We start from the raw sequence: 26,978 nt of genomic DNA on the forward strand, positions 1-26,978 counted from the left end.
TGTGACTAGGTGAATAAAGCATGATGTTTAGTGACTAAGTTTGAATGATTTAAATGATGTTATATGCTAAAGCAGAGGTATCGATATTAAGGCCTTTAGAACGATACCCCTGTATTTTCAAAAGTGAAGGGAGTCAGAATATCAATTTGGTATCGATACCTAGGCCCGAGTATTGATAGTTTTGGAGTAATTACTAGTACCTTGTGAAAGGTATCGATAATTTTTGATGTTTTGAATTTGGTGAGAAACAAAATGCTAGTTTGGTATCGATTTTCCAAGTGGTATTGATACCACCTAAAGGAAATATCAATACCATAGAGGCGATATTGATACTTACGTAACATTTTTGGAAAAATTCGCTAAGTGGTCCCAATGCCCAAGATGTGTGCATTCTATGTTTCTTTGTCGTATGTTAGTATGATTAAATGCTAAACTAAGCTTGCATGACTTGATATTCTCATAAATTCTAGAATAATTAAAGTAAAACAAAACTGCATGTACTTCAACTCTGATAATTACAATGAAATCGACGTGAGACGATAGTGTGGCATCTCAGTATTTGGCCTGGTGTCGAGGCCGGGTATGGGGTGTTGCAAACGTTGTCTTCCTCATTTTGTATGTCGATGATATTCTACTTATCAGAAATGATGTAGGAGAATTTTCATTGGTTAAACTATTGTTAGCTCAATAGTTTAGCATGAAGGACCTAGGTGAAGCTAGTTATATTCTTAGAATTTGAATCCTTACAGATCGAAAGAATAAAACGATAGCTCTATCTCAAGATTCATACATTAATAAGGTACTGGAATGTTTTGCAATGATCGATGCAAAGCTAGACGTTCAGCCAACTACATCAGGTTTTCATCTTTCTTTAAATGATTGTCCTAAGACAGCGAAAGAAAGAGAGCATATAAGTAAGGTTCCATATGCTTCCGAAGTTGGAAGCCTTATGTATGCGATGCTTTGCACACGTCTAGAGATCCATTTTGCAGTAGAAATGGTTAGTTGATATAAAGTGAATCCAAGTCTCTGGCATTTGCAAGCTACAAAGCATATATTAAGGTATCTTAAAAGAACTAGGGATTACATGATTGTGTATTCTAGGGAGAACCTTACTCCTATTGGATACACAGACTCAGACTTCCAAACCTATAAAGATTCAAGAAAATCGATGTCAGGAAATGTATTCGTTCTAGGTCGTGGATCCATAGTATGAAGAAGTGTAAAACAAACTTGCACTGCTAACTCTAGTATGGAAGCCGAGTATGTGGCAGCTTCTAAGGCAACAAAATAAGTAATAAGGCATCAAAAGTTCTTTACCAATCTTGAAACCATTCCTAATATGAAAAAAGCTATAACACTGTATTGTGATAACAGTGCTGCAATAGCTACTACCAAGGAAATGAGAAGTCACAAAAGGACGAAACAAATTGATCGGAAGTATCACTTGATACGAGAGGTAGTAGTCAAAGGAATTGTAGATGTGAGGAAAGTAGCTTATTAAGATAACCTTGCGGATCCATTTACTAAGACTCTTGTAACTAGGAGTTTTAACGAACACGTCGAGGATATGTCAATGCGAAACGTGAAACATTTTCTTCTTTAGGGCAAGTGGGAGATTGTTGGGAAATGCGCCCATATTGTAGTAAACATGTAACTGTGTTATATTTATTTGAATGATGAGTAAATATATAAAGTTAATTTCAAATTTCACTATTATGTCTTTTATATTTTTGTCTTTTATATTTTACATGTATAGTGAATTTGTGACAAGAAAATATTAGCTGATTGACTGTCTAAGTTTAAACTGAAGATAAGTGGCATTGTAAGAACATTTATATTGCGAGAAAGACAACTTACTTCAGTAGATAGTCTAAATAAGTTTGTAATCCCGTAAAAGAATCAAAGTTAGCATTTGATTCAAATACTAAGAATGATTATTATGTCGTCTACAATTCTAATTGGGGAGATGGCTAGTCTTGGCTATCAAAGCAGTTGACTCCATGGGTGGAGACATAGATGTATTCATTGGTACAATGATACATTGGATTGGACCCAAGATGAATTAATTTTGAGTCTATTTGCAAATTAATTCACTTGTAACGTTCATTGTGTGATTTACTTAAATCCTGAGTTACTCACTGACCATGCTTATGCAATTCATGTGCTTTGATATAGTTGGAGGTTTATGCTCTAAAGATGATCGAGCCCATAGCCAGTATGTTGGGTACATGTGTAACAGACTGTTTTCAGTGAAATAAGAACAGTGGTTTTGAGCCACAAATCTGATGTTGAAATAATTATTATATTATTATTTTATCATTTACAGAATGATAATAGTACCATATAAAAATTTCGTCAAGAAATTATACCATTTGCATGTTTAATTTGATGAAAATGACTAAATCGCGTAAAATGAAAAACTTAAGTTCTATTGGTTAAAGGTATCAAATGGATATGAAATTCATTAATTAATTAAGCGGTTTATGTGGTAATCATACAATTTTTATATTGAGTGGACAAGTATGGACAATAGTTATGAAAATTAAAAGGTTAATAGTAAGGTTAATTTATTAAATAAGTTAATAATTTAGTTAAAACAAAAAATAAAATATGTCATCTTCCTAAATTGTTTAACACCACCGCTAAACAAAAAGAAGAACATCCATGGAAGCTTGAACATTTGGCCTTTTCAATTTTACTTGCATGTGAGTATTGTTTGTCCAGTTTCTAATGATTTCTATGTTTTTTAGTCATCGTAGCTTATCTAGCTAGCCCAAGGACTAATTTGTAAAACTGTTGAATGTTTAGGGTTTTATCATGAATGCATTTTAGTTGTTTGTGGTGTTTAATGGAAGAAAATGAATCCTTGTTATTAGATAAATAACTTTTGTTAAGTGATATTTGATAAATTTCACAATTAGGGATTAAATTGAAAAATATGAAAAATTCTGGAGTAATTTGTGAATTAATGAAATGTGTGGGCTGCTATAAGCTTGTATGGCATTCGGTTAGGCTTGCGTAGGGGTGAAATTGCATGAATTTCATTTGACAAGCCTAAGGACTAAATTGTAAAGAAATCAAAATATTAGTGGAAAAATTGTAATTTTGCTAAAATGTGAATTTGGGTTGAGTTGAATAGGATGACTATTGAATTGAGCTGAATTTATTCATTTAGATCAAGATAAACCATGTACGGCTCTAGATTGAGGCAATCAAAAAGTTTCGAATTAGTCTACTTCATTTTCTACGTTTATTGTTGAGGTAAGTTTGTACATTTAAATAGTGTTTTCAATTATGACTTAAATGTTATTATTACATAATATCAAATTGTGTTTGGCAAAAAAATTCAACGGCGATCATTAACGAACAAAAAGGAATAGCTTCGGCTATTGAAAACGAAAAGGGATAGCTCCGACTATCAATTATGAAAAGGGATGGTGACAACCATCGAATATGAAAAAGAATGGTGACAACCATCGATTATGAAAAAGGATGGTGACGACCATCGATTATGAAAAGGGATAGCTTCAACTATCGAATTAAGAAAAATGAGAGCTTCGACTATCGAATGTCGAAAAGGGATATGCCAACCCTCGTATTATTACCTGGTGTAAGCTTCGATAAGAGCTTTTAATGTAAATTACATTATTATGATGAAAGGTAGGTAATGTGTACCTTTGTGGAAATCTAAGAGTAAGAATGTATATATACGAGTTTTCGAATTAGTTGGGCTCATGTTGAATTGGGATATATATGATTTGTGGTTGTTTAATGTATTGACAAACTTAGACTATATTTGTTACCAACTTACTAAGCATAGCATGCTTACTTTGTTTTTGTTTTTCTCTGATTATAGTTGTCGAAAGCTCGTTCGAGTTGGAAAGTTGTCGGAGATCTATCACACTATCCATTGACTCTTTAGCTATCTATGTATGTTTTTCAGTTCGGTTATAATGGCAGGTGTAGGCTTTTTTCTTATTGAAGTTGTCATTTGCTTTAGCTTGTATCTTAGATTTTTGAGTGACTATGTGAACTTAGTTTGATATGTAAATATTTAGCCTTAAAGTGATTGATACCTTTGATTATGATGCTTGAATGTTTAAAGATAAAATAGTAGCCAAAAATGGATGTTATAAATGTCTTGTGATGTGTTGGAAAGGTGATGGTTTGGTACAATGTTATACATGGCATATATGTATATTTTGGTGCTAGTTTTTGAATGGTAATTTTGGTATCAATTGGTATGTTTTGGTAGGCGAATTTAATGGTTGGTTAATATTGTAAGCTTAGCTAAAGTTTGGTTGAACATTTAGTTAAATTGAGAATATGATTATACAAGATTATGTGTTGAGTTTGAGGTGCCCTATGGGCATATTAGTTGTATGCAAATATAGCATGTTTGATCAGCTTGGTTATGTATGGTTTTGATGCATTTGGATGGTTTGATTAATCGTACAAAAGTGATTATAGGTATAAGTTAATTTGGGTGAGAAAAATGGCTTGTAAAATGACCTATTTTCATCCGCACGGGCAGAGACACGGGCATGTGTCTCAACCGTGTGTGACACATAACCAGATGACACCGCCACGTGTCCCCTGTAGCTTTTAAAGGTGTTCCGAGTCAGGCTGTTACACGGCCTAGCACACGGCCTGGCACACGAGCGTGTGAGCTTTTTTCGAAGGGTACACAGCCTGGCACACGGGCATGTAGCTTGGCCGTGTGACCAAGTTAGTAAGTTACACAGGCACAGACACGAGCTGAGACACGACCTGCGAGACAGGCGTTTCTTTTGGTCGTGTGACGCCTGCAGAGTTGAAAATTTTCAATAGTTTTTGAAAAATTCTCTGAGATTCTGTTTTAGTCTCAACTTGTTTCTAACGTGTATTTAGAGCCTCAAGGGCTAGTATAAGGGACAATATATATGTTTTGAATTGATTTTAATGTGTTTAATGATATTTTTAAATAGTTGGAAATTTGTGTTAGTTTGATTTGAAAACTCCGGTAATGCTCTGAACTTTATTTCAGCGACAGATATGGGTTAGGGGTGTTACATTTATTGGTATTAGAGTTACGGTTTAGTCGATTCTCAAACTAAATGTAGCATGTTTGAGTCTAGATATACATGCCATTATATAACATGTGATAGTGTGATATCCCTTGACCGTTTAAAAACATGTTTTCTTATAGCAATGACATCCAACTGTGCCGACTCCGATGAAGTTGAATGTAACGCACAAGCCTCCATTCACAAAGTAGCGTCAACTGGTTCAAGGCCTGTATCTGAGGGCCGAGGAGAAGAAGCAATAGAAGTTTTCTTCGAAATGAAAAATGAGTGGTTTATCGAGTTCGTAGGAACGAACCCGACGACTCAAAAACCTTCACCCCCACTGGTTCCCGTTGTTCCTCAAGGCGTGGAAATAGTACGAGTTAATAAGCTACCAGTTGACAAAATTCAGAAATATAAGGCTGAAGAATTTCGGGCTACAGTTGATGATGATCCTGAGAGAGATTAGTTTTGGTTAGAAAAAACTATTTGAGTTTTCGACGAGTTATCTTGTACACCAGCTGAATGTATAAAGTGTGCAGTATCTCCACTAAAAGATTCAACATATCATTGGTGGAATACCTTGGTTTCAGCTGTGCGGAGAGAGCGTATTGACTAGGAATTCTTTCAAACTGAGTTCCGAAAGAAATACATTAGTCAGAGATTTCATGATAAAAAATGTAAAGAATTTTTTAAACTCAAACAAGGCCATATGACTGTGTCAAAGTACCAGCGGGATTTTGCAAGACTGAGTAAATATGCTTAGGAGTGCATTCTGACTGAGACTACAATGTGTAAACGGTTTGAAGAGGGGTTAAATGAGGATATAAAGCTTCTTGTTGAGATCCTCAAACTGAAAGAATTCATTGTTTTAGTTGACAGAGCACATAAGGCCAAAGAGCTTAGCAAAGAGAAAAGAAAAGTTGATTTTGAAGCCAGAGATTCAAGAAAAAGGTCGACCGAAAAGTCGTATCAGCCACAGTTGAAGAGATCGAAAGAACACCATAGCCATTTGATTGCTTCAATGGGATACCCTAATAGTGACCGAGGCAAACATTATGCAAGTTCAAAGATACAAGCTACGTCTATAGCTTGTGTAGCTAGCGTTAAAGATAATAAACTTGATTGTCAACGGTATGGACGTCGACATTTTAGCAAGTGTAGAGCGAAAGACAGGGTGTGCTTCAAATATAATTTGTTTAAACATTTTATTCATGATTGCCCAGAAATATCTGAGAAAGAAAGGACTCAGAATGTTCGACCCAGTAATACTACCATCAAGGGTAGACCACCTTGTAACCTTGGAAATGTGAGTGGTCGCTATGGTGGAACAAAAGACTCTGCTATGAGATGTAAAACACGAGCACCAGCTAGGGCTTACGCTATCCCCGCACGTGAGAAAGCTTCTACGCCAGATGTTATTATGGGAGCTTTCTCTATCTTTGACACTGATATGATTGCTTTGATTGATCTCGGATCGACCCATTCGTATGTATGCACAAATTTAGTATCTAGTAAGAATTTACCTATTAAGTCCACTAAATTCGTGGTTAAAGTGTCGAACCCCCTAGGTCAGCATGTATTAGTTGATACAGTTTTCAAGAACTGTCTGTTGATGACTCGGGGTTACAATTTTTTGGTTGATTTGATGCTACTGCCATTTGACGAGTTTGATGTGATTTTGGGCATGGATTGGCTGACTCTACACGATGCTATTCTGAACTGTAGACGAAAGCTTATTGTATTGAAATGTTAGAACGATACAACACTTCAAATTGAATCAGATAGATTGAGTGGGTTGCCTATTGTTATTTCACCTATGTCAACACAGAAATATGTGAGAAAAGGTTGCAACGCTTATCTTGAATATATACTGGATTCTAAGGTGTCTGAGTTGAAGCTTGAATCAGTGCCCAGTAGTTTGTGAGTATCTTGATGTGTTTCCAGAGGAGTTACCTAAATTACTGACAATCAGAGAAGTTGAGTTTGCTATTGAATTAGTATCAGGAACATCCGATCTCGATAGCACCATATAGAATAGCTCCTACAGAGTTAAAAGAGTTGAAAGCATAGTTGCAATCAATAACAAGTATCCACTGCCTTGACCCAATTACTCACCTTAGGTTGCACCGGTTCTGTTCGTTAAGAAAAAGGATGGATCGATGAGATTGTGTATTGATCACCGTCAGCTCAATAAGGTTAAAATCAAGAACAAGTATCCACTGCCTCGAATTGACGATCTATTTGACTAGTTGAAAGGTTCAACAGAATTCTCGAAGATTGATCTTCATTCTAGTTACTATCAGTTATGAGTTAAAGATTCAGATGTGCTAAAAATTACATTTAGAACCAGGTATGGACAGTAAGAATTTCTTGTGATGCCATTTGGTTTAACTAATGCACCTACAGTACTTATGGACTTAATGAACTAAATCTTCAGACCGTATTTACATAGATTTGTTGTGGTATTTGTTGACAACATTTTGATATATTCACGGGACGAGTCTGAACATGCTGAGCACTTGAGAATTGTGTTGCAAACCCTATGAGATAAACAACTGTTTGCCAAATTTAGCAAATAAGAATTTTGGCTCCGAGAATTCGATTTTTTGGGACATATAGTATCAACCGAAGGCATCAAATTTAATCCAAGTAAAGTTTCAGCAGTTATTGATTGGAAACCTCTGAGAAACATATCAGAAGTTAGAAGTTTTCTGGGATTAGCTAGTTATTATTGAAGATTCGTAAAAGGGTTCTCAATGATAGCTACACCGATGACGTGACTATTACAAAAAGATGTAAAATTTGAATGGTCCGAGAAATGTCAGCAATGTTTCAATTAGTTGAAAGCACTGTTAACTGAGGCACTAGTTTTAGTTCAGCCTGAATTAGGTAAAGAATTTGTGATTTTCAGCGATGCATCTTTAAATGGTTTAGGTTGTGTTTTGATGCAGAAAGGCAAAGTAATAGCTTATGCTTCCAGACAATTGAAGCATCACGAAAAGAATTATCTGACACGTGATTTCGAGTTGGCAACTATTGTATTTGCGTTAAAAATTTGGCGACACCATTTGTTCAGTGAAAAATGCCATATATTTACCGATAACAAGAGTTTGAAGTATCTAATGTCGCAAAAGGATTTAAATCTAAGACAGCGCAGCTAGCTTGAACTGTTAAAAGATTATGAGTTAATCATTGATTGTCATCTGGGAAAAGCGAACGTAGTTGCTGATGCTCTGAGTAGAAAATCTTTATTTGCTTTTCGACCGATGAATACTCGACTGATATTATCTGGCGATGGTTCAATCTTAACTGAGTTAAAAGCTAGACCAATGTTCTTACAGCAGGTTAGCAAAGCTCAGAAATGTGATGTTGAGTTGCTAGCTAAACGTGCACAGAGTGAGTCGATTTTTGATTCAGGTTTTCAGATAGGATCCGATGATTGCTTATTGTTCAGAGGTAGAATTTGTGAACCGAAAAATTTCGAGCTCAATCAAAAAAATCTTGCACGAAGCTCATAGTGGTAGCTTGTCTGTTCATCCCGGAAGTAATAAGATGTACAGTTATTTGAAATAGATGTACTGGTGGTCGAGAATGAAATGCGAGATTTCTGGCTTTGTATCTAGATGTTTAGTATGTCAGCAAGTTAAAGCTGGACATTAGGTACCTTCTAGATTATTGCTGCCAATGATGATATTGGAGTGGAAATGGGATCGCGTAACTATGGACTTCGTATCGGGTCTACCCCTATCTCTGAGAAAGAAAGATGCCATCTGGGTTATCGTTGATCGTTTGACGAAGTCAGCACATTTTATTTTGGTACGTACAGATTTCTCCCTTGAGAGATTAGCTGAGTTATACGTTTCTGAGATTGTCAGATTACACGGAGTGCCAGTCTCCATTATTTCGGATAGAAATCCGTGGTTTACATCATGATTCTAGAGAAAGTTACATGAAGCTCTAGATACGCGATTGCATTGTAGCACTGCATTTCATCCTCAGATCGATGGTCAATTCGAGTGAGTGATTCAGATTCTCGAGGATATGCACCGTTGTTGTGTATTAGAGTTTGAAGGTAATTAAGAGGAATATTTACCATTGGTTGAATTCACGTATAACAACAGTTTTCAGTCGAGCATAAAGATGGCACCGTATGAAGCTTTGTATGGTCATAAATGTCAAACTCTGTTATACTGGATTGAGCTCAGTGAGAAAAAGATACACAGGGTTGATTTGATTCGGGAAACCATAGAAAAAGTAAAGATGATTCAGGATAGTTTAAAAGTAGCTTTGGATCAACAAAAATCATATGCAGATCTTAAACGTAAAGACATAGAGTTTCAAGTCAGCGATAAAGTATTTCTGAAAGTATCGTCCTAGAAGAAAGTTCTTCGGTTCAATCACAAAGGGAAGCTAAGTCCGCGATTTATCGGACTGTATGAGATTACTGAAACAATCGGACCTGTTGTGTATCGATTAGCTTTGCCGTTAGAGTTAGAAAAGATTAATAATTTCTTTCACGTGTCTATGTTATGACAGTACCGATCTAATCCTTCACATATTATCTCCCCAACGGATGTAGAGATTCAGTCTAGTATGTCGTATAGTGATGAACCGATCAGAATTCTGGCATGAGAGGTTAAAGAATTAAGAAACAAGAACATAAATTTAGTAAAGGTTCTTTGGCAATGTCACGGGATAGAGGAAGCCACCTGGTAACCCAAGGAAGCTATGAGAAAGCAATATTCGAACATCTTTCCTGGTAAGATTTTTGGGGACGAAAATTTCTTAGGAGGGAGAATTATAACATGTTTTCAATGAAATCAGAATAGTGGTTTTGGAATCACAAATATGATGTCAAAATAATTATTTTTTATTATTTTATCATTTACAGCATGATAGTAGTACCGTATAAAAATTTCGTTAACAAATTATATTGTTTGCATGTTTAATTTGATAAAAAGAACTAAATTGCGTAAAGTGCAAAACTTGAGTTCTATTTGTTAAAGGTCTCAAATGGCTATGAAATTAATTAATTAAAGGGTTTATGTGGTAATTATAACATTTTTATATTGAGTGGACAAGTATGGAATATAGATATGAAAATTTAAAGGTTAATAGTAAGGTTAATTTAGTAAATAAGTTAATAATTTAGTTAAAAACAAAAGAAATAAAATATGTCATCTTCCTAAATTTTTTAACACCACCGAAATAAAAGAAGAACATCCATGGAAGCTTGAACATTCGGCCTTCTCAATTTTGCTTGCATGTGAGTATTGTTTTTCTCGTTTCTAATGATTTTTATGTTTTTGGAGTTGTTGTAGCTTAATCTAACTAGCCCAGGGACTAATTTGTAAAGTTTTTTAATGTCTAGGGTTTTAACATGAATGCATTTTAGTTGTTTCTGGTGTTTAATGGAAGAAAATGAATCCTTGTTGTAAGATAAATAACTTTTGTTAAGTGATTTTTAATAAATTTGTCAATTAGGGATTAAATTGAAAATATGAAAAATTTAGTGTAATTTGTGAATTAATGAAATGTGTAGGCTGCTATAAGCTTGTATGGTATTCGGTTAGGCTTGGGTAGGGGTGAAATTGCATGAATTTTCATTTTACGAGCCTAAGGACTAAATTGTAAAGAAATTAAAACATTAATGGAAAAATTTTAATTTTGCTAAAATGTGAAATTGGGTTTAATTGAATAGAATAATTATTGAATTGAGCTAAATTTATTCATTTATATCAAGATAAATCACGTACAGCTCTAGATTGAGGCAAGGTAAAAGTTTCGAATTAGTCGCCTTCATTTTCTACATTTATCGTTGAGGTAAGTTCATACGTTTAAATAGTATTTTCAATTACGACTTAATGTTATTATTGCATAATATCAAATTATGTTTGGCGAAAAAATTCAACGGCAATCATTGACGGACGAAAAGGAATAGCTTCAGCTATTAAAAACGAAAAGGGATAACTCCGGCTATCGATTATGAAAAGGGATGGTGACAACCATCGATTATGAAAAAGGATGGCTTCGGCTATCGATCTATGAAAAGGGATGGCTTCGGCTATCGAATTATGAAAAGGGATGGTGACGACCATCAAATTATGAAAGATGATAGCTTCAGCTATTGAATTAAGAAAAGGGATAGCTTCGGCTATTGAATATCAAAAAGGGATGTGCCAACCATCATATTACTACCTCGTTTGAGCTTCGGTAAAAGCTTTCAATGTAAATTAAATTATTATAATGAAAGGTAGGTAATGTATACCTTTGTGGAAATCTAAGAATAAGAATGTATATATACAAGTTTTTGAATTAGTTGGGCTCATGTTGAATTGGGATATATATGCTTTGTGGTTTTTTAATGTATTGACAAACTGAGACTATATTTGTTACCAACTTACTAAGCATAGCATGCTTACTTTGTGTTTGTTTTTCTGTGATTGTAGTTGTCGAAAGCCCGTTGGGATTGAAAAGTCGCCGGAGATCTATCACACTATCCATTGGCTCTTTCGATATCTATGGATGTTTTTAAGTTCGATTATAATATCATGTATAGGTTTTTTGGTTGTTGAAGTTGCCATTTACTTTGGCTTGTATCTTGGATTTTTTAGTGATTATGTGAACTTAGTTTGATATGTAAATATTTAGCCTTAAAGTGATCGATACCTTAGATTATGATGCTTGAATGTTTAAAGATAAAATTGTAGCCTCAAATGGATGTTATAAATATCTTGTGATGTGTTGGAAAGGTGATGGTTTGGTACTATGTTATACATGACATATATGTATATTTTGGTGCTAGTTTTTGAATGGTAATTTTGGTATCAATTAGTATGTTTTGGTAGGCAATTTAAAGGTTTGTTAATGTTGTAAGCTTAGCTAAAGTTTAGTTGAACATTTAGTTAAATTGAAAATGTGATTATACAATATTATGTGTTGAGTTTGAGATGCCCTATGGGCATATTGGTTGTATGCAAATATAAAATGTTTGATCAGCTTGGTTATGTATGGTTTTGATGTATTTGGATGGTTTGAGCAATTTGGGTGAGAAAATGGCTTGTAAAATGGTCTATTTTCATCCACACAGGCAGAGACAAGGGCGTGTGTCTCAGCCGTGTGTGCCACAAGGCCATGTGACACAGTCGTGTGTCCCCTGTAGCTTTTAAAGGGGTTGCAAGTCAGGCTGTTACACGGCCTAACACACGGCCTGGCACACGGGCGTGTTGCTTGGCCGTGTGACCAAGTCAGTGAGTTACATGAGCACGGACACGGGCTGGGATACGGCTGTGTGTCCCTACTTCGAATTCCCACACAACCTGAGACACAAGCATGTCTCTTGGCCATGTGACCCTTGCAGAGTTGAAAATTTTCAATATTTTCTGAAAAATTCTCTAAGCTTTTGTTTTAGTCTCGACTTGTTTCTAACGTGTATTTAGAGCCTTGAAGGCTCGTATAAGAGACAATATGTATGTTTTGAATTGATTTTAATGTGTTTAATGATATGTTTTGAATAGTTTGAAATTTATGTTCGTTTGATTTGAAAACTTTGATAATACTCTATAACCCTATTCTAGCGATGGATATGGGTTAAGGGTGTTACAACATGACTTGTGTATGGCATGTCTTTACTAGCAACAGTGGAATTTATGGCTCAATTAAAGAGTTAATGATATCCTTTCATTGGCATTATATGGATTGATAAATATGGAACGTGGTCAAGGGTTGTTTGTTCTCAAACGAGCAATTTATCATAGTTATTTGTTAACAGTGATCATATTAATCATTAATAAGACACAATGGTGACAATGAGATAAAATAGTATTATATCGAGTGAACGTATTTAGCTTAAAGGAATCAAGGATATCATATGAGGGTAACACACATATGAGGAGGTCATTGGACAAAACAGTTGGATGAATTGGTTTTGTAAATAGTATACAATAAGGAGTTTTTAATCATGGTACTTCTTGTAGACTAACTCCATGATTAAGTACTTGTGAATTATCAAAACGATGTTTCTAGACATAATTGCAATTACTAGAGCCTAATTGTATATGTCTGATTGGTCCCTCCGCTAACTAAAGAAAAGATCGATCGGATTGCACTTGAATTAGAATAAAATTCTACAACTTTTAAAATAATTTAATTAAGTCGATTTATTCGATGTGGAATTAAATTAGGTGGTCGTGGGAATTGTTCAACTAGAAAACTTGATTAAATAATTTTTTTGAAAACTTAATTTGGAAAATCTAAGTGATTTTTGGGAAAATTAATTTTGATCAAGTAAAATTAAATTAATCAAATCAATTAAAATTAATATGATATTTTGGGAAATTAATTTTGAAGTCAAATAGTTGGTCTAATAGGTAATTGAACCTGAAAATTGGACCTGAGATCATAAATTGGGCCTAGGAGCCCAAAACTGAGACCAGAACCTAAAAACTGGTCAAACCGAGACCGGTATGTGAAATTGGACCAACGGCCCAACTGTGGCTAGATTGGACCGGTCGGGTTGTCATTAATCTGAATTGAATCGACAGTAGCCGAACCAGCTCGGGGTGCCGTAAGGATGTCGCACCCCATCACCGGACACAACGGCACCGGCGGCTACGATGGCGGTGTCCCGGTGGCCAGCGTCGGTTGGTCTTCGGTGGTTGAGCAGTGGAAGAGTTACACTACTACTAGGACTCTACCAAAGAATTTGATTTCAGATTAATTATTCCAAAAATAATATTATTTTAATATTTTAATATTAAATTAAATTTAATACTTATCTTAATAGTATTTTATTAATTTAATATTAAACTAATTATCTTAAAATTTAATTTAATTTAATTTAATGTTTAAATATTTTATCATTTTAATAAGATTTAATATTAAATTTAATCTAATATTTATCTTGCTAAATATTATATTAATTTAATATTAAAGTCATTAAGTTTAATCATAGTTGAACTCTCTAAACTCTCCCCATATAAAGAGAGAATTGGGTCATTATTTGACATATACTTGGATTCAAGAGAAAATTGTAAAGAGAAAATTCTCTGAATATATTATTTCAAAAAATTTCTAGAGATATTTTTCTGATTTACAACTTTACCTAAAATTTTAAAGAAATTGCGAAATTACCCCACTGGTAATTTTTTTGAATTGTTTTTTATTCAAAGCGAGCCCACACTCGGCAACCGTAAGCTTGAGGATAGCGGAGAAGACTACTCAGTCAAAGCGTTCATCCTAGACGAATTGAAAAGGTACAATTTTGATTAAGTGTTTATTATTGTAGATATCACAACCAAGATCTTGTTTTGGAAAAATTTTTAAAACTCTGGTTTTTCCCTAAATTTATTTTTTGCTACGTTTTCCAAACCCGTTTTTCCAATAGAGATGCCTATGTTTTTGTAGTTTAAAAGTTTCTGTTTGGATTGCTTGTATTATTTAGTGTCATTTTAGTTTAAATTTCCAATACATGATTATCTATAAATTATCTTAAGACATTATCGGTGGAAACAATAAATCGAGGGAACTTAACTTAAATGTGGGTTGAGAACTTTGCTTGAGGACAAGAAAACATTTAAATGTGGGGATATTTAACATGTGTTGAAAGTAACATATTTTAACCTCATTCTTAATGTGTTTTTGGATGATTATCCGATGTTAATTGTGAATATTGTACTCTTAATCCTTTAAATTCATGTTTTAATGCTTAATAGAGCACTTGAAAGCAAAATGAGTGAAAAACGAGTGAAAATCTGAGCGTTGAAGCAAGCTGCGTGACCCACACGAGTTGAATCATTCCACATGGCTAGACCACACAGCCGTGTGACCTACACGGGCGTGTGGTAGGCCGTGTTGATTTCACAGAATTGCACACCGGACTACGGAAAATTGTGATTTTTAGGTTTTTCAGGTATTTTAAGACATATATATGACAAAAATAAGAAGATAGGCGTGAGCTGTCATAGAATATTAAAGAAAACAAGTCGAAAAACATCATTGAAGTCGATTCTGAAGCGGATTTCCATCAAGATTGAAGATTCCCAGTTGATTTCTTAAGAAATTATCATGAGTTTCTTTATTTCTTTCAGTTATATTGTGTCTTGTATGTGTTTATTTTCAAGTATGGACTAGTTCTCTAAATACCTAGGGAGATGAACTCTATGATGGATTCAGTCGTTTAATTTTTATTTACGCAATAAATACTTAATTTCGTATTCTAAATTATGTGTGCTTAATTCTTGGTTTGATATTTTTAGATTATTGATTCATGTTTGATGTGCTTAATTCTTGATTCTTTCAATTATATTGTGTCTTGGATGTGTTTATTTTCAAGTATAAACTAGTTCTCTAAATACCTAGGGAGATGAACTCTATGATGGATTCAGTCGTTTAATTTTTATTTACGCAATAAATACTTAATTTCTTATTCTCAATTATGTGTGCTTAATTCTTGGTTTCATATTTTTAGATTACTGATCCATGTTTGATGTGTTTAAATCAGTGGTTAAATAAACCCTGTTTAAGAGTAGATCTTGCATAGTTAAGTGGAGTTGCATGCAATCCTAGAAATAAGACGGCATAAATCTATCGGATTAAAGTCAAATCTAATATGGGAATCCATAGCACAAGTTAATGTGATAATAGGGGTTTTAATTAGAAAGAATTTTCAATTAATCAACTTAGAGTTAGTTGTTCTTATGCTCGAAAGAAATATTAGCATAATTTAGGGGTTTATACGGATCAACATACTAATTAAAGAAATTGTGTAATTTAGATTGATAGTGACAGTTGAAATCTAGGCAGATTCTTTCTTGGGTATTGCCTCGCTTCTTGGTTATTAATTGATTATTTTCGTGATTTGTTCTTCATCGTGTTTGTTAGTTAATTTTAGTTTTCAATCAATCACTCGAATTATTCTGTTAAATTATAGAAAGACGGTAATTATTAGAACTTTTAGTCTTCGTGGGAATGATATGTTTGCTCACCATAGCTATACTATTAATTGATAAGTACACTTGCGTTAGTCAAATTTTTAGTTAGTTCCGTGGACATAAATTGTTATAACAACTACAAAATGGCCATACTAAATTACTTAATATTTTATTAAGATTGTTTTTAATTTTTTTTATTTTCATTACTTTCAAATGTTATTTTATTTTATCAATTATTTTTAAAAATTATTTAAACTTTTTTATAAACTAAATCAATTCTCATTGAATTAATAAAATTATATTTAGATTATAAGAATATATTATTTAATATATAAAATTACATGCAATGTATATCATTAGAGGATAGATGAAAAGAATGTGAAATATAAATAAGGGAGGTGTGCAAGCGAGGCACAGGGAAAGTTAAATGGCCTTTTTGCCATGTAGAGGCATTGAGGGGCTCAAAGGCATTTAATGTGATTGTGAAAAATGAAAAAAAGTTGATCGAGAGATGGGACTTTTTGAATAGCTTGGGCTTAATGGTTGAAGTCAGAAAAAGGCCCACCTTACTTACAAAGCTTAACTAGAAAGATAAATATTAAAATTATATATAAATTTAGATTTAATATGTAATTTGATATATAAATTTTAATTTAGTGTAATTATACATAATAAATTTTAATTATGATTCAATGTATAAGAAAAGTTTTAATGTTGACTCAATTATACACTTTTAATGAAATAAATATATCTATTTATTTTTATATTAGATAAATATAATCATTTCGTATTCAAAATATAAATATAAAATGATGTTATATAAATAATTGTGCTAATAATTTGTGAGAATTAGATCAATCAAATTTCATATATAAAATTACACAAAATCAAAATTCATGTAAACAATTACTCATTAAACCAAAATTCATATATAATTTTAAGATTTATCTCCTTACCAAATTTATTTTACAATCGTAGAACCATACATTTAAATTGAAAAAAACCACATTTATTTCTAAGGAATCTATATATGTGCTTATACAAAATTCTCATAATAAATAATTTGCAATAACTTCTTTTAATAAATCGAAAGTTGTGTGGCATATGACTCATCCACCTAACCTTTTTTCTACTGTACTTGTGTTTGCCATCTTTTATCCAATTATTCTCATTAATTTTTCCATACTTTAGTTTTATGGATTAATTATAAAAATAGTCACTTTTGTTTACCTCATATTACATTTTAGTCACTTACGTTATCGTTTTGTTAGGAAGTGATCACTCTACCGTTAATCTCTGTTACCTCCCTAACAGTAGTCCTACGTGGCAGTCCAGATGGGTTTTAAATACCAACTTGGATATCCTACGTGGCAGTCTAAATTAAATTTATTTAATTAAAAACCTATTTTTATCCCAGTAACTGGACTTTCAAGTTGGCATTTAAAACTTATTTAGACTGCCACGTAGGACTTTCGTTAAGGAGGTGATAGAGTTTGACGGTAGAGTGACCACTTCTTAACAAAACAATAACGTAAGTGACTAAAATATAACATTTTAAATATAAATGACTAAAATGTAATATGTGGCAAACAAATGTGACTATTTTTAGAATTTACCCTAATTTTATCTGCGAGACCGGTGAACCCAATGCTTGTTTCGGTACAACTAATTGTCTAAATAAAAGGTTGTTGACAATTTTTCTTAGAAGTCAATGGTAAAAGTTATTTTAAACAAATATGGCAAGCTAAAAACTTAAATGGTGCATGTGAAATTGAAAAATTTTAAAAGAAAATTGTTGTTTATATGATCAATTCTCGTGAGCAATTTGACCCACTTTATATTGTTAAGAGTTTATTTTTTAAAAATAATTTTATTATATATTTTATCATATTTGTTCTTTTAATACAATATTTAGGATTATTTATAGCATGTCCCCAACCCTTAAATAGGAGGATAATATATTTTAGCATACTCAAACCCACCTCCTCTTAGCAACAATATCAATACTAATCAATTAAAACTCAATTAAGAATTAAAATTTTTTCTTAAATATATAATTTCTATTTCACTTTTTCTCATATTCATTGAGAATTAAATGATAGAAAAGTTATTCCTTACCATTATATATGTCATATTAAAATAGACAACAACAAAAGTGGGAAACAAAAAGAAAAAAAAGGGTTCAAGTTGATGTAGTGTTGTGATTGCAAAATCATTCTTTTCGCATGTGATATTCAAACCTTTTCAATTTTATTGGTAAGTATAAGTATAATATTTTATATCTAATTATTTAAAAAATAAAATGAAAGAAAAGTTATATTTTCTTTATATATAATCAATGTTATTACGCGAATTATTCCTTATAAAAGAAGAAATGGATGTAAATTAAGGTGTTGGTAGACAGTGAATGAGAAATAAAATATAAATTATATGACATCATATTTTACAGGTTAGTGAGATCCGTGTATATTTAAAACCTTTCAACTTCTATAACAATAAATGCATAACACGAACAATTGTGATTTATGGCTTTATCCTTCATTTTGTATTTTTCTATATAATTGATGGTGATATATTTTTTCTTTCTATTTAATATTCAACTTCATTTATGTATTTATTTGAATGTATATTTCCGCAACAACTAAATGGATTTAGTTTAATTTCTTTTGAATTAAATCCCAAAATTTTAAATAATCATCTTCATATGGTATTGAACGGAACCTACATGCTCATAATTCCTCTTAATTAGTACCGCACACCATTAATATAGCTTTCACGAAGAATCTTATTTGTTGTATGGGTGATTGTGAATTAATTAGAACATTCCTGTGCTCTTAATGTCGATATCCTTCAAAACATGCTAGAGAAAATAATCATCGATGTCACCCTTTTCCCTTTATTTCCTTCAACATTGATTTCAGTTGACATGATTTTCGTTTTTATCCTATCTTTCCTACAGGATGAAAGGAATTAGAATCCCAGGAAAAAACGTGGAATGAAAATCTTGAAAAATGATTAGGATTTGAGGTTGCAATATTACTTTCTAAAATCTTCATCATTAATATATTTCACCGCATGCAATTTGCTTTTATAAAGTATAACATGCATGAGAAAAAGAAAAATCATGGCATTAATAATTAAAATGATATAAAATTTACAAGGCATAAAGGCAGTAAATATGAAGTTTTTGTTTGGTAGCCGTCATGTACAAGAAAACTCTTGTAAGGGGGGAAAAATTGAAAATATTAAAAACTTTAAAGACCCAAAATTCTTCTCTCTTTCTCTCTCAATAGCATTTACAGCTTCCCCCTCTCCATTAAATGCAATTGCACCCTCTCAACACGATCTGCAATAACTATTCGCTGCCACAATTTCCTCTATCTGTTTCCCTCTATCTCCTTCCTCTTCTCCCTTCTTTCATCATCATCTTCTTCTTCATCATCCTCTTCTTTGTATCAGTTACTTTCTTGCTTGATCCCCTCCCCACCAACACCAACTTTTTATACCATTCAACCTCACACCCAAACAGCCTGTTTTACTTCTTTCAAACAACACTTAGCAGTTTACAGTAAACAAGTCTTTTTTTTTCCCAGAACAGATCCTAATTCTCTCTTCTTCCTTGGGCTTTCCTAGGGTTCATCTTTATTAGGTATAACTCAGCTTTGGTACAGTGTTTCACTCTTCTTTTTTTCATAAGCTTTTCAACTTGAACTAATTTCTACTTGTTCTAGTCTCTTTTAGTTTACGTTTTTACTCTCAAATGATGCAGGGAAAGCCGAAGAGACAAACATAGAAAGCATAGTTGGATTCTCCGTGATTTTCGCTGGAACGTGTTTTCTTTCTTTCTTTCTTTCATTTGCCTGGTTTTTTGTCTGTCAAGTACCGTATCAAATTTGTCAACATTTTTCTTTATAGATGCTGTCTGGCTTTCATATTGGCACGTAAGAGTAGGATATTCTTCGAGGATAAATACACAAATATATAAACCGAAGAAGAGAGAGAGAGAGAGAGAGTAACTTTCGAGCTGCCCAAAAGAAAAAAAACCACAGTCAGCTTTGTTTCTCACTGTTGGGGAATCTAAAAGGTCATCTCAACTCGAATCAAAGGACAGTTTAAGTAGTGTGAAGAAGGGCAAGAAACAATATATATATCTGTTCTAGTGCTTTTTGGATTCTGAAATATGCTGGCCGGAGTTATGATTCCGGCGAGAAACATGCCGACGATGATAAGTGGAAACGGAAATGTTAGTGGTTTTGGGACATCCTTACTTGTTCAGGTTAGAGCTTTGAGTTCCCCCTACCATTTTAACTTTGTGCTTTCTCTCCTTCACCGTTTTGTACTTAAGAAAATGGGGGTTTTTTTTTGTGTGTGTGATTTTGGTGTTTGTTTGGAAAAAAATTTTCTATTCGGAGCAAAATCCTTCTCGAAATTTGAGAAACACAAAAGCCCTTTTTTCATATGTATAAAGTCAGAAAAAATCTTTATATTTCTATAAAGCATAGCTCCACTGCTTCTTATTTAGTCAAATTAGTGTCATAACATGCAATATTATGTCACATACCATAAATCCGTACACTAAAATTTCATTATTATTAGTTTTGAGTGGCGAAATTTTGGTATTCTGTTTGTTTAGATTGAAAAACATTAAGCATTGGGAAACTTAAAGATCTGTAGATATAATAATGTTCCAACAGCCAAGCAATATGATGGAAGGTCAACTCCACCCTCTGGAGTCCGAAAGTGAAATTGGTCGAATGAGAGATGATGAGTTGGACAGTACAACCAAATCTGGTAGCGAAAACCATGAAGCTGCCTCTGGTGATGATCAAAATCCTCGCCCTAATAAAAAGAAGCGTTACCATCGCCATACACAGCACCAGATCCAAGAAATGGAGGCGTAAGCTTAAAAGAACCCTTTTTAAGTTACCACATTAACCAAAAGAGTTTTTTAATGAAAAAATTTGTGCCTTGTTGGTAGCTTTTTCAAGGAGTGTCCTCACCCAGACGACAAGCAAAGGAAGGAACTTGGGCGTGAGTTAGGGTTAGAGCCATTGCAGGTGAAATTTTGGTTCCAAAACAAGCGTACCCAGATGAAGGTATAATGACTTGAACCACCATTTTGGCCTGAATTCTTTTCCATTATTTAGGGACCTGAAAGTGGTGAATGGACCATTTCAAACTCTGGGTCATTTTGGTTTTCTTAACAGACGCAGCATGAGCGCCACGAAAACACACAACTACGAACTGAGAACGAGAAGCTAAGGGCAGACAACATGAGGTATAGGGAAGCTTTAAGCACTGCTTCATGCCCTAATTGTGGAGGTCCAACTGCTGTAGGACAAATGTCCTTTGATGAACACCATCTCAGGCTTGAAAATGCTCGACTAAGAGAAGAGGTACCCGATTGCTATATATAGATTTCTTTCCTTTTTTAGCTTGCTAGTAATTGGTTTCGAGTGTCGTATGCAGATTGATCGAATATCAGCAATAGCTGCAAAGTATGTTGGCAAGCCAGTGGTGAGCTACCCTCTTCTTTCGTCTCCTATGACTCCACGGCCATTTGAATTTGGTGCACAACCTGGCACTGGGGATATGTATGGTGCTGGGGATCTTCTTAGGTCGATCAGTTCACCTTCGGAAGCCGATAAGCCGATTATTATCGAGCTTGCGGTGGCAGCAATGGAGGAACTAGTTAGAATGGCTCAGATGGGTGAACCCTTATGGATGACCAGCCTTGATGGAACAACGTATGTGCTGAACGAGGAAGAATACATCAGGACTTTCCCTAGAGGAATTGGGCCCAAACCTACCGGCTTCAAATGCGAAGCTTCAAGAGAAACTGCCGTTGTAATCATGAACCATATTAACCTTGTGGAGATTCTCATGGATGTGGTAATTTTACACTATTATCCACCATAAACACCTTGAAAATATGTAAATGCACTAAATATTTCATCTTTCTGTGTTCAAATTCAGAATCAGTGGTCAACGGTGTTTTCGGGAATAGTTTCAAAGGCTTCAACTTTGGATGTTCTTTCAACAGGGATAGCAGGCAATTATAATGGAGCCCTTCAAGTGGTAATATAGAAATCCCATACGCCTTTTTCTTGCTGAGGATTATGTAACTCAACAAATTGTTTCCAGTAGAGATTTTTCTGTTGAGGGTAATATCTTAGGTCAAAATTTTGTCTCCTAGAGCCCTAAAGTGAAAGTACTTTCTTTTACTTAAAAGGGACGGAACTATACGCAAACTAAAAAGAGACCGAACTATACGCAAACTAAAACGTTTGCTATGGTTTCATAAGCCGAGGGCACATCAATAAGTATATGATTTTGTCTCTTAACTCTACTAAAATTAACTCTACTAAAATTATGGTGGGTTCATAAAGTCAGTGCACTTATTGTCTATGAAAGTGGCAGAGTCAAGAGGGCTGGAAAATGCCTCAGTACCCTCTAAAATACAAAATTTTTATTTAAATCTTTTTATAATTTATAAAATTTTGAATTAATAATAGTAAAATTACATTTTAACCTCAAAAACGATAAAAAATTAATTTAATCATTTAAAAAGTATTAAGATATAGAATATTAAAATTATAAAATTATATTTTTATTATCGTTAAAATATATAATTTAATTTCTGCCGGTTAAAAAAATATTTGGCTTCGCTGCTGGTCCATTACCTATCTGATTGATAAAAATCATGTTACCATCTTTCATAAATTGTTTAAATTTAATAACCCTTTGTTAATATTTCATATTGTGTTACACTTTCTTAGATGGCAACTGAATTTCAAGTTCCGTCACCACTTGTGCCCACTCGTGAGAGCTATTACGTAAGATACTGCAAGCAACATGCAGAGGGAACTTGGGCAGTGGTCGATGTTTCCTTGGATAATATACGCCCTAGTCCAACAGCTAGATGCCGAAGGAGACCGTCTGGATGCCTAATTCAAGAAATGCCCAACGGGTATTCAAAGGTACGTAAAAACAATCATTTGCAAATGACATTTGTTTTCTTCCAATTAGCTCAGTCAATGCCAATGGCATCATGCAAAATATAGGTTACTTGGGTCGAACATGTTGAAGTCGACGATAGTGGCGTTCACAGTCTTTACAAGCAGCTCGTAAGCACCGGCCATGCTTTCGGAGCACAACGTTGGATCGCTACTTTAGACCGACAGTGTGAGAGGCTCGCAAGTGTCATGGCTACTAACGTACCCACCGGTGACGTTGGAGGTAATAATTAAAGTAGAATCAATACATAAATCGACCTATTCCAATTATACATCCTTTGACGATTTCGTATCTAAAACAATATTAGAACATTTTTCAATGGTGATGCTGAAATAGTTTGATATTTGCTGAGATTAGTGATAACAAATCAAGATGGGAGAAAGAGTATGCTGAAGCTAGCTGAGAGAATGGTGATGAGTTTTTGTGCCGGAGTGAGTGCGTCGACCGCGCACACTTGGACGACATTATCAGGGACAGGGGCCGATGATGTAAGGGTGATGACTAGAAAAAGCGTGGATGATCCAGGTAGACCACCTGGGATTGTGCTAAGTGCTGCCACATCCTTTTGGCTTCCTGTTTCACCAAAGAGGGTATTCGATTTCCTCCGAGATGAAAATTCTCGAAGTGAGGTATGCCAAAAACTCCATACTAATTTGATTTTGTATTTTCCCACTTCATGTTTATTCATGAATGGGATGGTATCAAATATTATTGCATATGAATCATAGAATATTTGGCACCTCTTTTTCTTTTTTTGCCTTAAATTGTACATCAACTTATGGTTAATGCTCATTTATTTTATTTGATATCATCAAAAATCAATCATTGTTCTTAGAATGCAATTTTCTTTTCTGACATGGACTGATTAGATGCATTTAATAAATGATTTTTTTTCAATTAAGAGTAAGCATCGATTTGATAACTCAATTATGCGTGTTGTAATTTGTACATTTTTATTTATTGTGTTTATAATTGTCTTAATCAACTTGTCTCCAAAATACAGTGGGATATTCTTTCAAATGGTGGAGTTGTCCAAGAAATGGCACACATAGCCAATGGTCGGGACACAGGCAATTGTGTTTCACTACTTCGAGTAAACGTATGTTTCCTTTGTAATTTTGTTGATTTTCATTTAACAATAACTTGATGTATTATTTCATAACACAACATAAAATAACTTTTGTGTAGAGTGCGAATTCAAGCCAGAGTAACATGCTGATTTTACAAGAAAGTTGTACAGACCCAACGGCCTCTTTCGTGATCTATGCCCCGGTTGATATTGTCGCGATGAATGTCGTCTTAAATGGAGGTGACCCGGACTATGTCGCTCTTCTCCCTTCCGGTTTTGCTATTCTACCAGATGGATCAACTATTACAGCAACGACTTCGAGTGCCGGTGGTGGCATTGACACTGATGCGGCCGGCAGCTCCAGTGGATCCCTTTTAACTGTTGCGTTTCAGATTTTGGTCGACTCGGTTCCAACTGCAAAGCTTTCTCTTGGATCGGTTGCAACAGTTAACAATCTGATCGCTTGCACCGTTGAAAGGATAAAAGCATCTTTGTCATGCGAGAATGCATGAAGTAGCTCAGCTTTAAATGATAGCTAACTAGATAAGGTATATATATAATTTGAACCATTTTACACATTGCCATAGATTTCAGGATATTGATTATTTATCTTTATTAATTTCTTGTCTAATACAGGAACGGAAAAAGGGAAGGTAACTAAATTTGAAGAAAATTAGTGAGTTGAGGAATTTTGGGATTATAGAAAAACGAAAGGGAGAAGTCAAGAGCGCACCTTGCATGATCCTATATGACATGTTTGACTTTTGTTCGAGGCTGAGAAATTTCAATTGACTTGGACAAAATTCATCAAGTCTAGAGGTTCGGGAATTGACTTCCCCAAAAAGAAAAAAACGAATGAATGAATGAAATAGGAGTTGTATAGTTTTGTTTTATGTAATGGGATTTTAGTTCCCTTTTTTCCTTCTTCCCTTAGTTTATTTTGTGTTTCTAATGCTCTCACACATCTACTTCTACCAGACAGTTTTTTTAATTTGTTACTATCGTTTCTTTTTCTTTTTGAGGCATTTAAAAGCTTTTTTTTTTTTAAATGGGTTTCGTTTATTTTATTCAGGAAGTCCTTCATCTTCAAACTACATAACATATTAATATAAAATTGTTGATGTTTTTTGGATATTAAGTTGAAGAGAGCAGCGCACCTTAATCTTAAAAGAAAACTTAGGATGTCTCTTGATGTTTGAACAGCTAAAATCATGGCACATAAAGAAACTTCAATCAATAACCATGCTCCAATGGTCATCATTTTATCTACTTAGACATTTAGAGATGCTCTTAGGCTCTCTTCAAAATTAAAGGATAAAACTTTAAGAGTGTCTCACTTTTCAGTGTAACAACACCGAAATAAAAAAAACTTCATGTTCTTCAAATACTAACAATACCACTATAAAATAATAATTAAGGAAAACTAGGAAAGTGGAAGGATGAATTGCACAAAACTTGGATGGATTTCACCGTGAAATGCTCATTTATTTAAGCATCAAGGAAGTCATAATGGCTGTGGCTTTAGTGCAAAAATTAAGTATGAGAGAAGATTTCATAACATTCCTTATCATTGATATGAATGGATCATTGAATGTATACTAATGTTTCCAACACATAAATGCAAAGATGGCTACCAAGAAAGCTAGAAAAAGGAACATGATTTAATGTTGTTTGGCGCATAATTGCCTAGCCTAGTTGGCTATCAACATAAATACAACTCTCTTAAATATTAATTTCATGTTCTTTTTTCTTTTTCATCTGCTAGTACACTATTTATTAATTACTCATTAAATTGTTGCAAGTTTATGCATATTTTTGTATATTAACTCCATTTTTTGTCCATTGTAATACATAAAAATTAAAGCTTTGATGACAACCTTTAATGATAACTTTTTTTTTTCCTCAACTCATTGACTTAGGTCTCAACATCCACCATTTTTATTATGTATTGATATGTTGTGAATAAATTATAAATTAGGGGTTTAAGTCGGATTCAATTAGTCAATTTGTTTCCAGCCTACAAGTATGATATGGGAGCTTCATTTTACAAAACACACCCCACAGCCAATGTATATTGCGAGTTATAAAAGCAAGTGAGCACAAATTTGAAACTTTAAAAATGTTTAAATTTATTTTTGTTATACTTGGTATATTTTTATTATAAAGTGTTGTAACTTTCGGTATATGAAATTATTAAATTATTCATATATAAAAAAAAAACCAGTCCTTTATTCACTATTATTTTGATTATTTCTTTTATTATTAGAAATGCTGGCTAGGATGTGAGTGTGTGCTCACTACAGCAAAATAGGTTTTTAGAGGCGTTTTTTGGGCCTATAGCGACGTTTATAAGCGCCGCTAAAACAATTTGTCGCAATTTAATAAGCGCTGCAAAAAACGTCGCTAAATTTTGCATCGATTATGTGGAAAAATGTCGCTATAGAACATGACCTTTAGCGGCGTTTCCCCAAAAGGCCGCTATAGAACATGACTTTTAGCGGCGCTTTTCTCACAAACACCGCTATAGGACTTGACCATTAGCGGCGGATTTCCTAAAATGTCGCTAAAGGTCTTGTTCTTTAGCGGCGTTTTTAATAAAAATGCCACTACAAGTCATGTTCTTTGTCGGCGTTTGTGGAAGAAACGCCACTAACTTTAGCAGATTTTTAACAACCCATTTTCATTCATATAGAACCCGAATTGTCAACATAATTTCTTGTAACATCAAATCCAACAAAAGACTACAAATCTAAATGATATTTCAAATCCAACGAAAGAAATATGTATATGATCTAAATTAATAAACGAAATAACAAAATTTATTATATTCAAAAGTTATAATGTTAAAATATTCTTACAATAAGAAAACAAATGTCTAAGATGGCGGATTCTATGATTGTTGAAACATCT

General features: G+C 33.7%; 1 protein-coding gene across 4 annotated transcripts; it reads left to right on the forward strand.

Moving 5' to 3' along the window:
- Positions 1–19,288: 19,288 nt before the first annotated feature.
- On the forward strand, positions 19,289–25,083 carry LOC105783117 (homeobox-leucine zipper protein HDG2). 4 transcript variants are annotated; one of them, XM_012608337.2, is made up of 13 exons: positions 19,289–19,647; positions 19,752–20,258; positions 20,677–20,879; positions 20,961–21,078; positions 21,190–21,378; positions 21,452–21,874; positions 21,959–22,060; positions 22,762–22,962; positions 23,047–23,221; positions 23,357–23,628; positions 24,003–24,098; positions 24,188–24,616; positions 24,705–25,083. In XM_012608337.2, the coding sequence occupies exons 2-12, from the start codon at positions 20,163–20,165 to the stop codon at positions 24,578–24,580; spliced, it is 2,268 nt and encodes a 755-aa protein (XP_012463791.1). In that variant the 5' UTR covers positions 19,289–19,647; positions 19,752–20,162; the 3' UTR covers positions 24,581–24,616; positions 24,705–25,083. The 4 variants fall into 4 exon arrangements, with proteins under 4 accessions (XP_012463791.1, XP_012463792.1, XP_052482578.1 ...); XM_012608338.2 differs by having other exon boundaries at positions 19,289–19,631; positions 20,616–20,879; XM_052626618.1 differs by having other exon boundaries at positions 19,289–19,631; positions 20,657–20,879.
- Positions 25,084–26,978: the final 1,895 nt, after the last annotated feature.

This window comes from Gossypium raimondii, chromosome 13 (assembly GCF_025698545.1).
Source record: "Gossypium raimondii isolate GPD5lz chromosome 13, ASM2569854v1, whole genome shotgun sequence".
NCBI lineage: Eukaryota > Viridiplantae > Streptophyta > Magnoliopsida > Malvales > Malvaceae > Gossypium > Gossypium raimondii.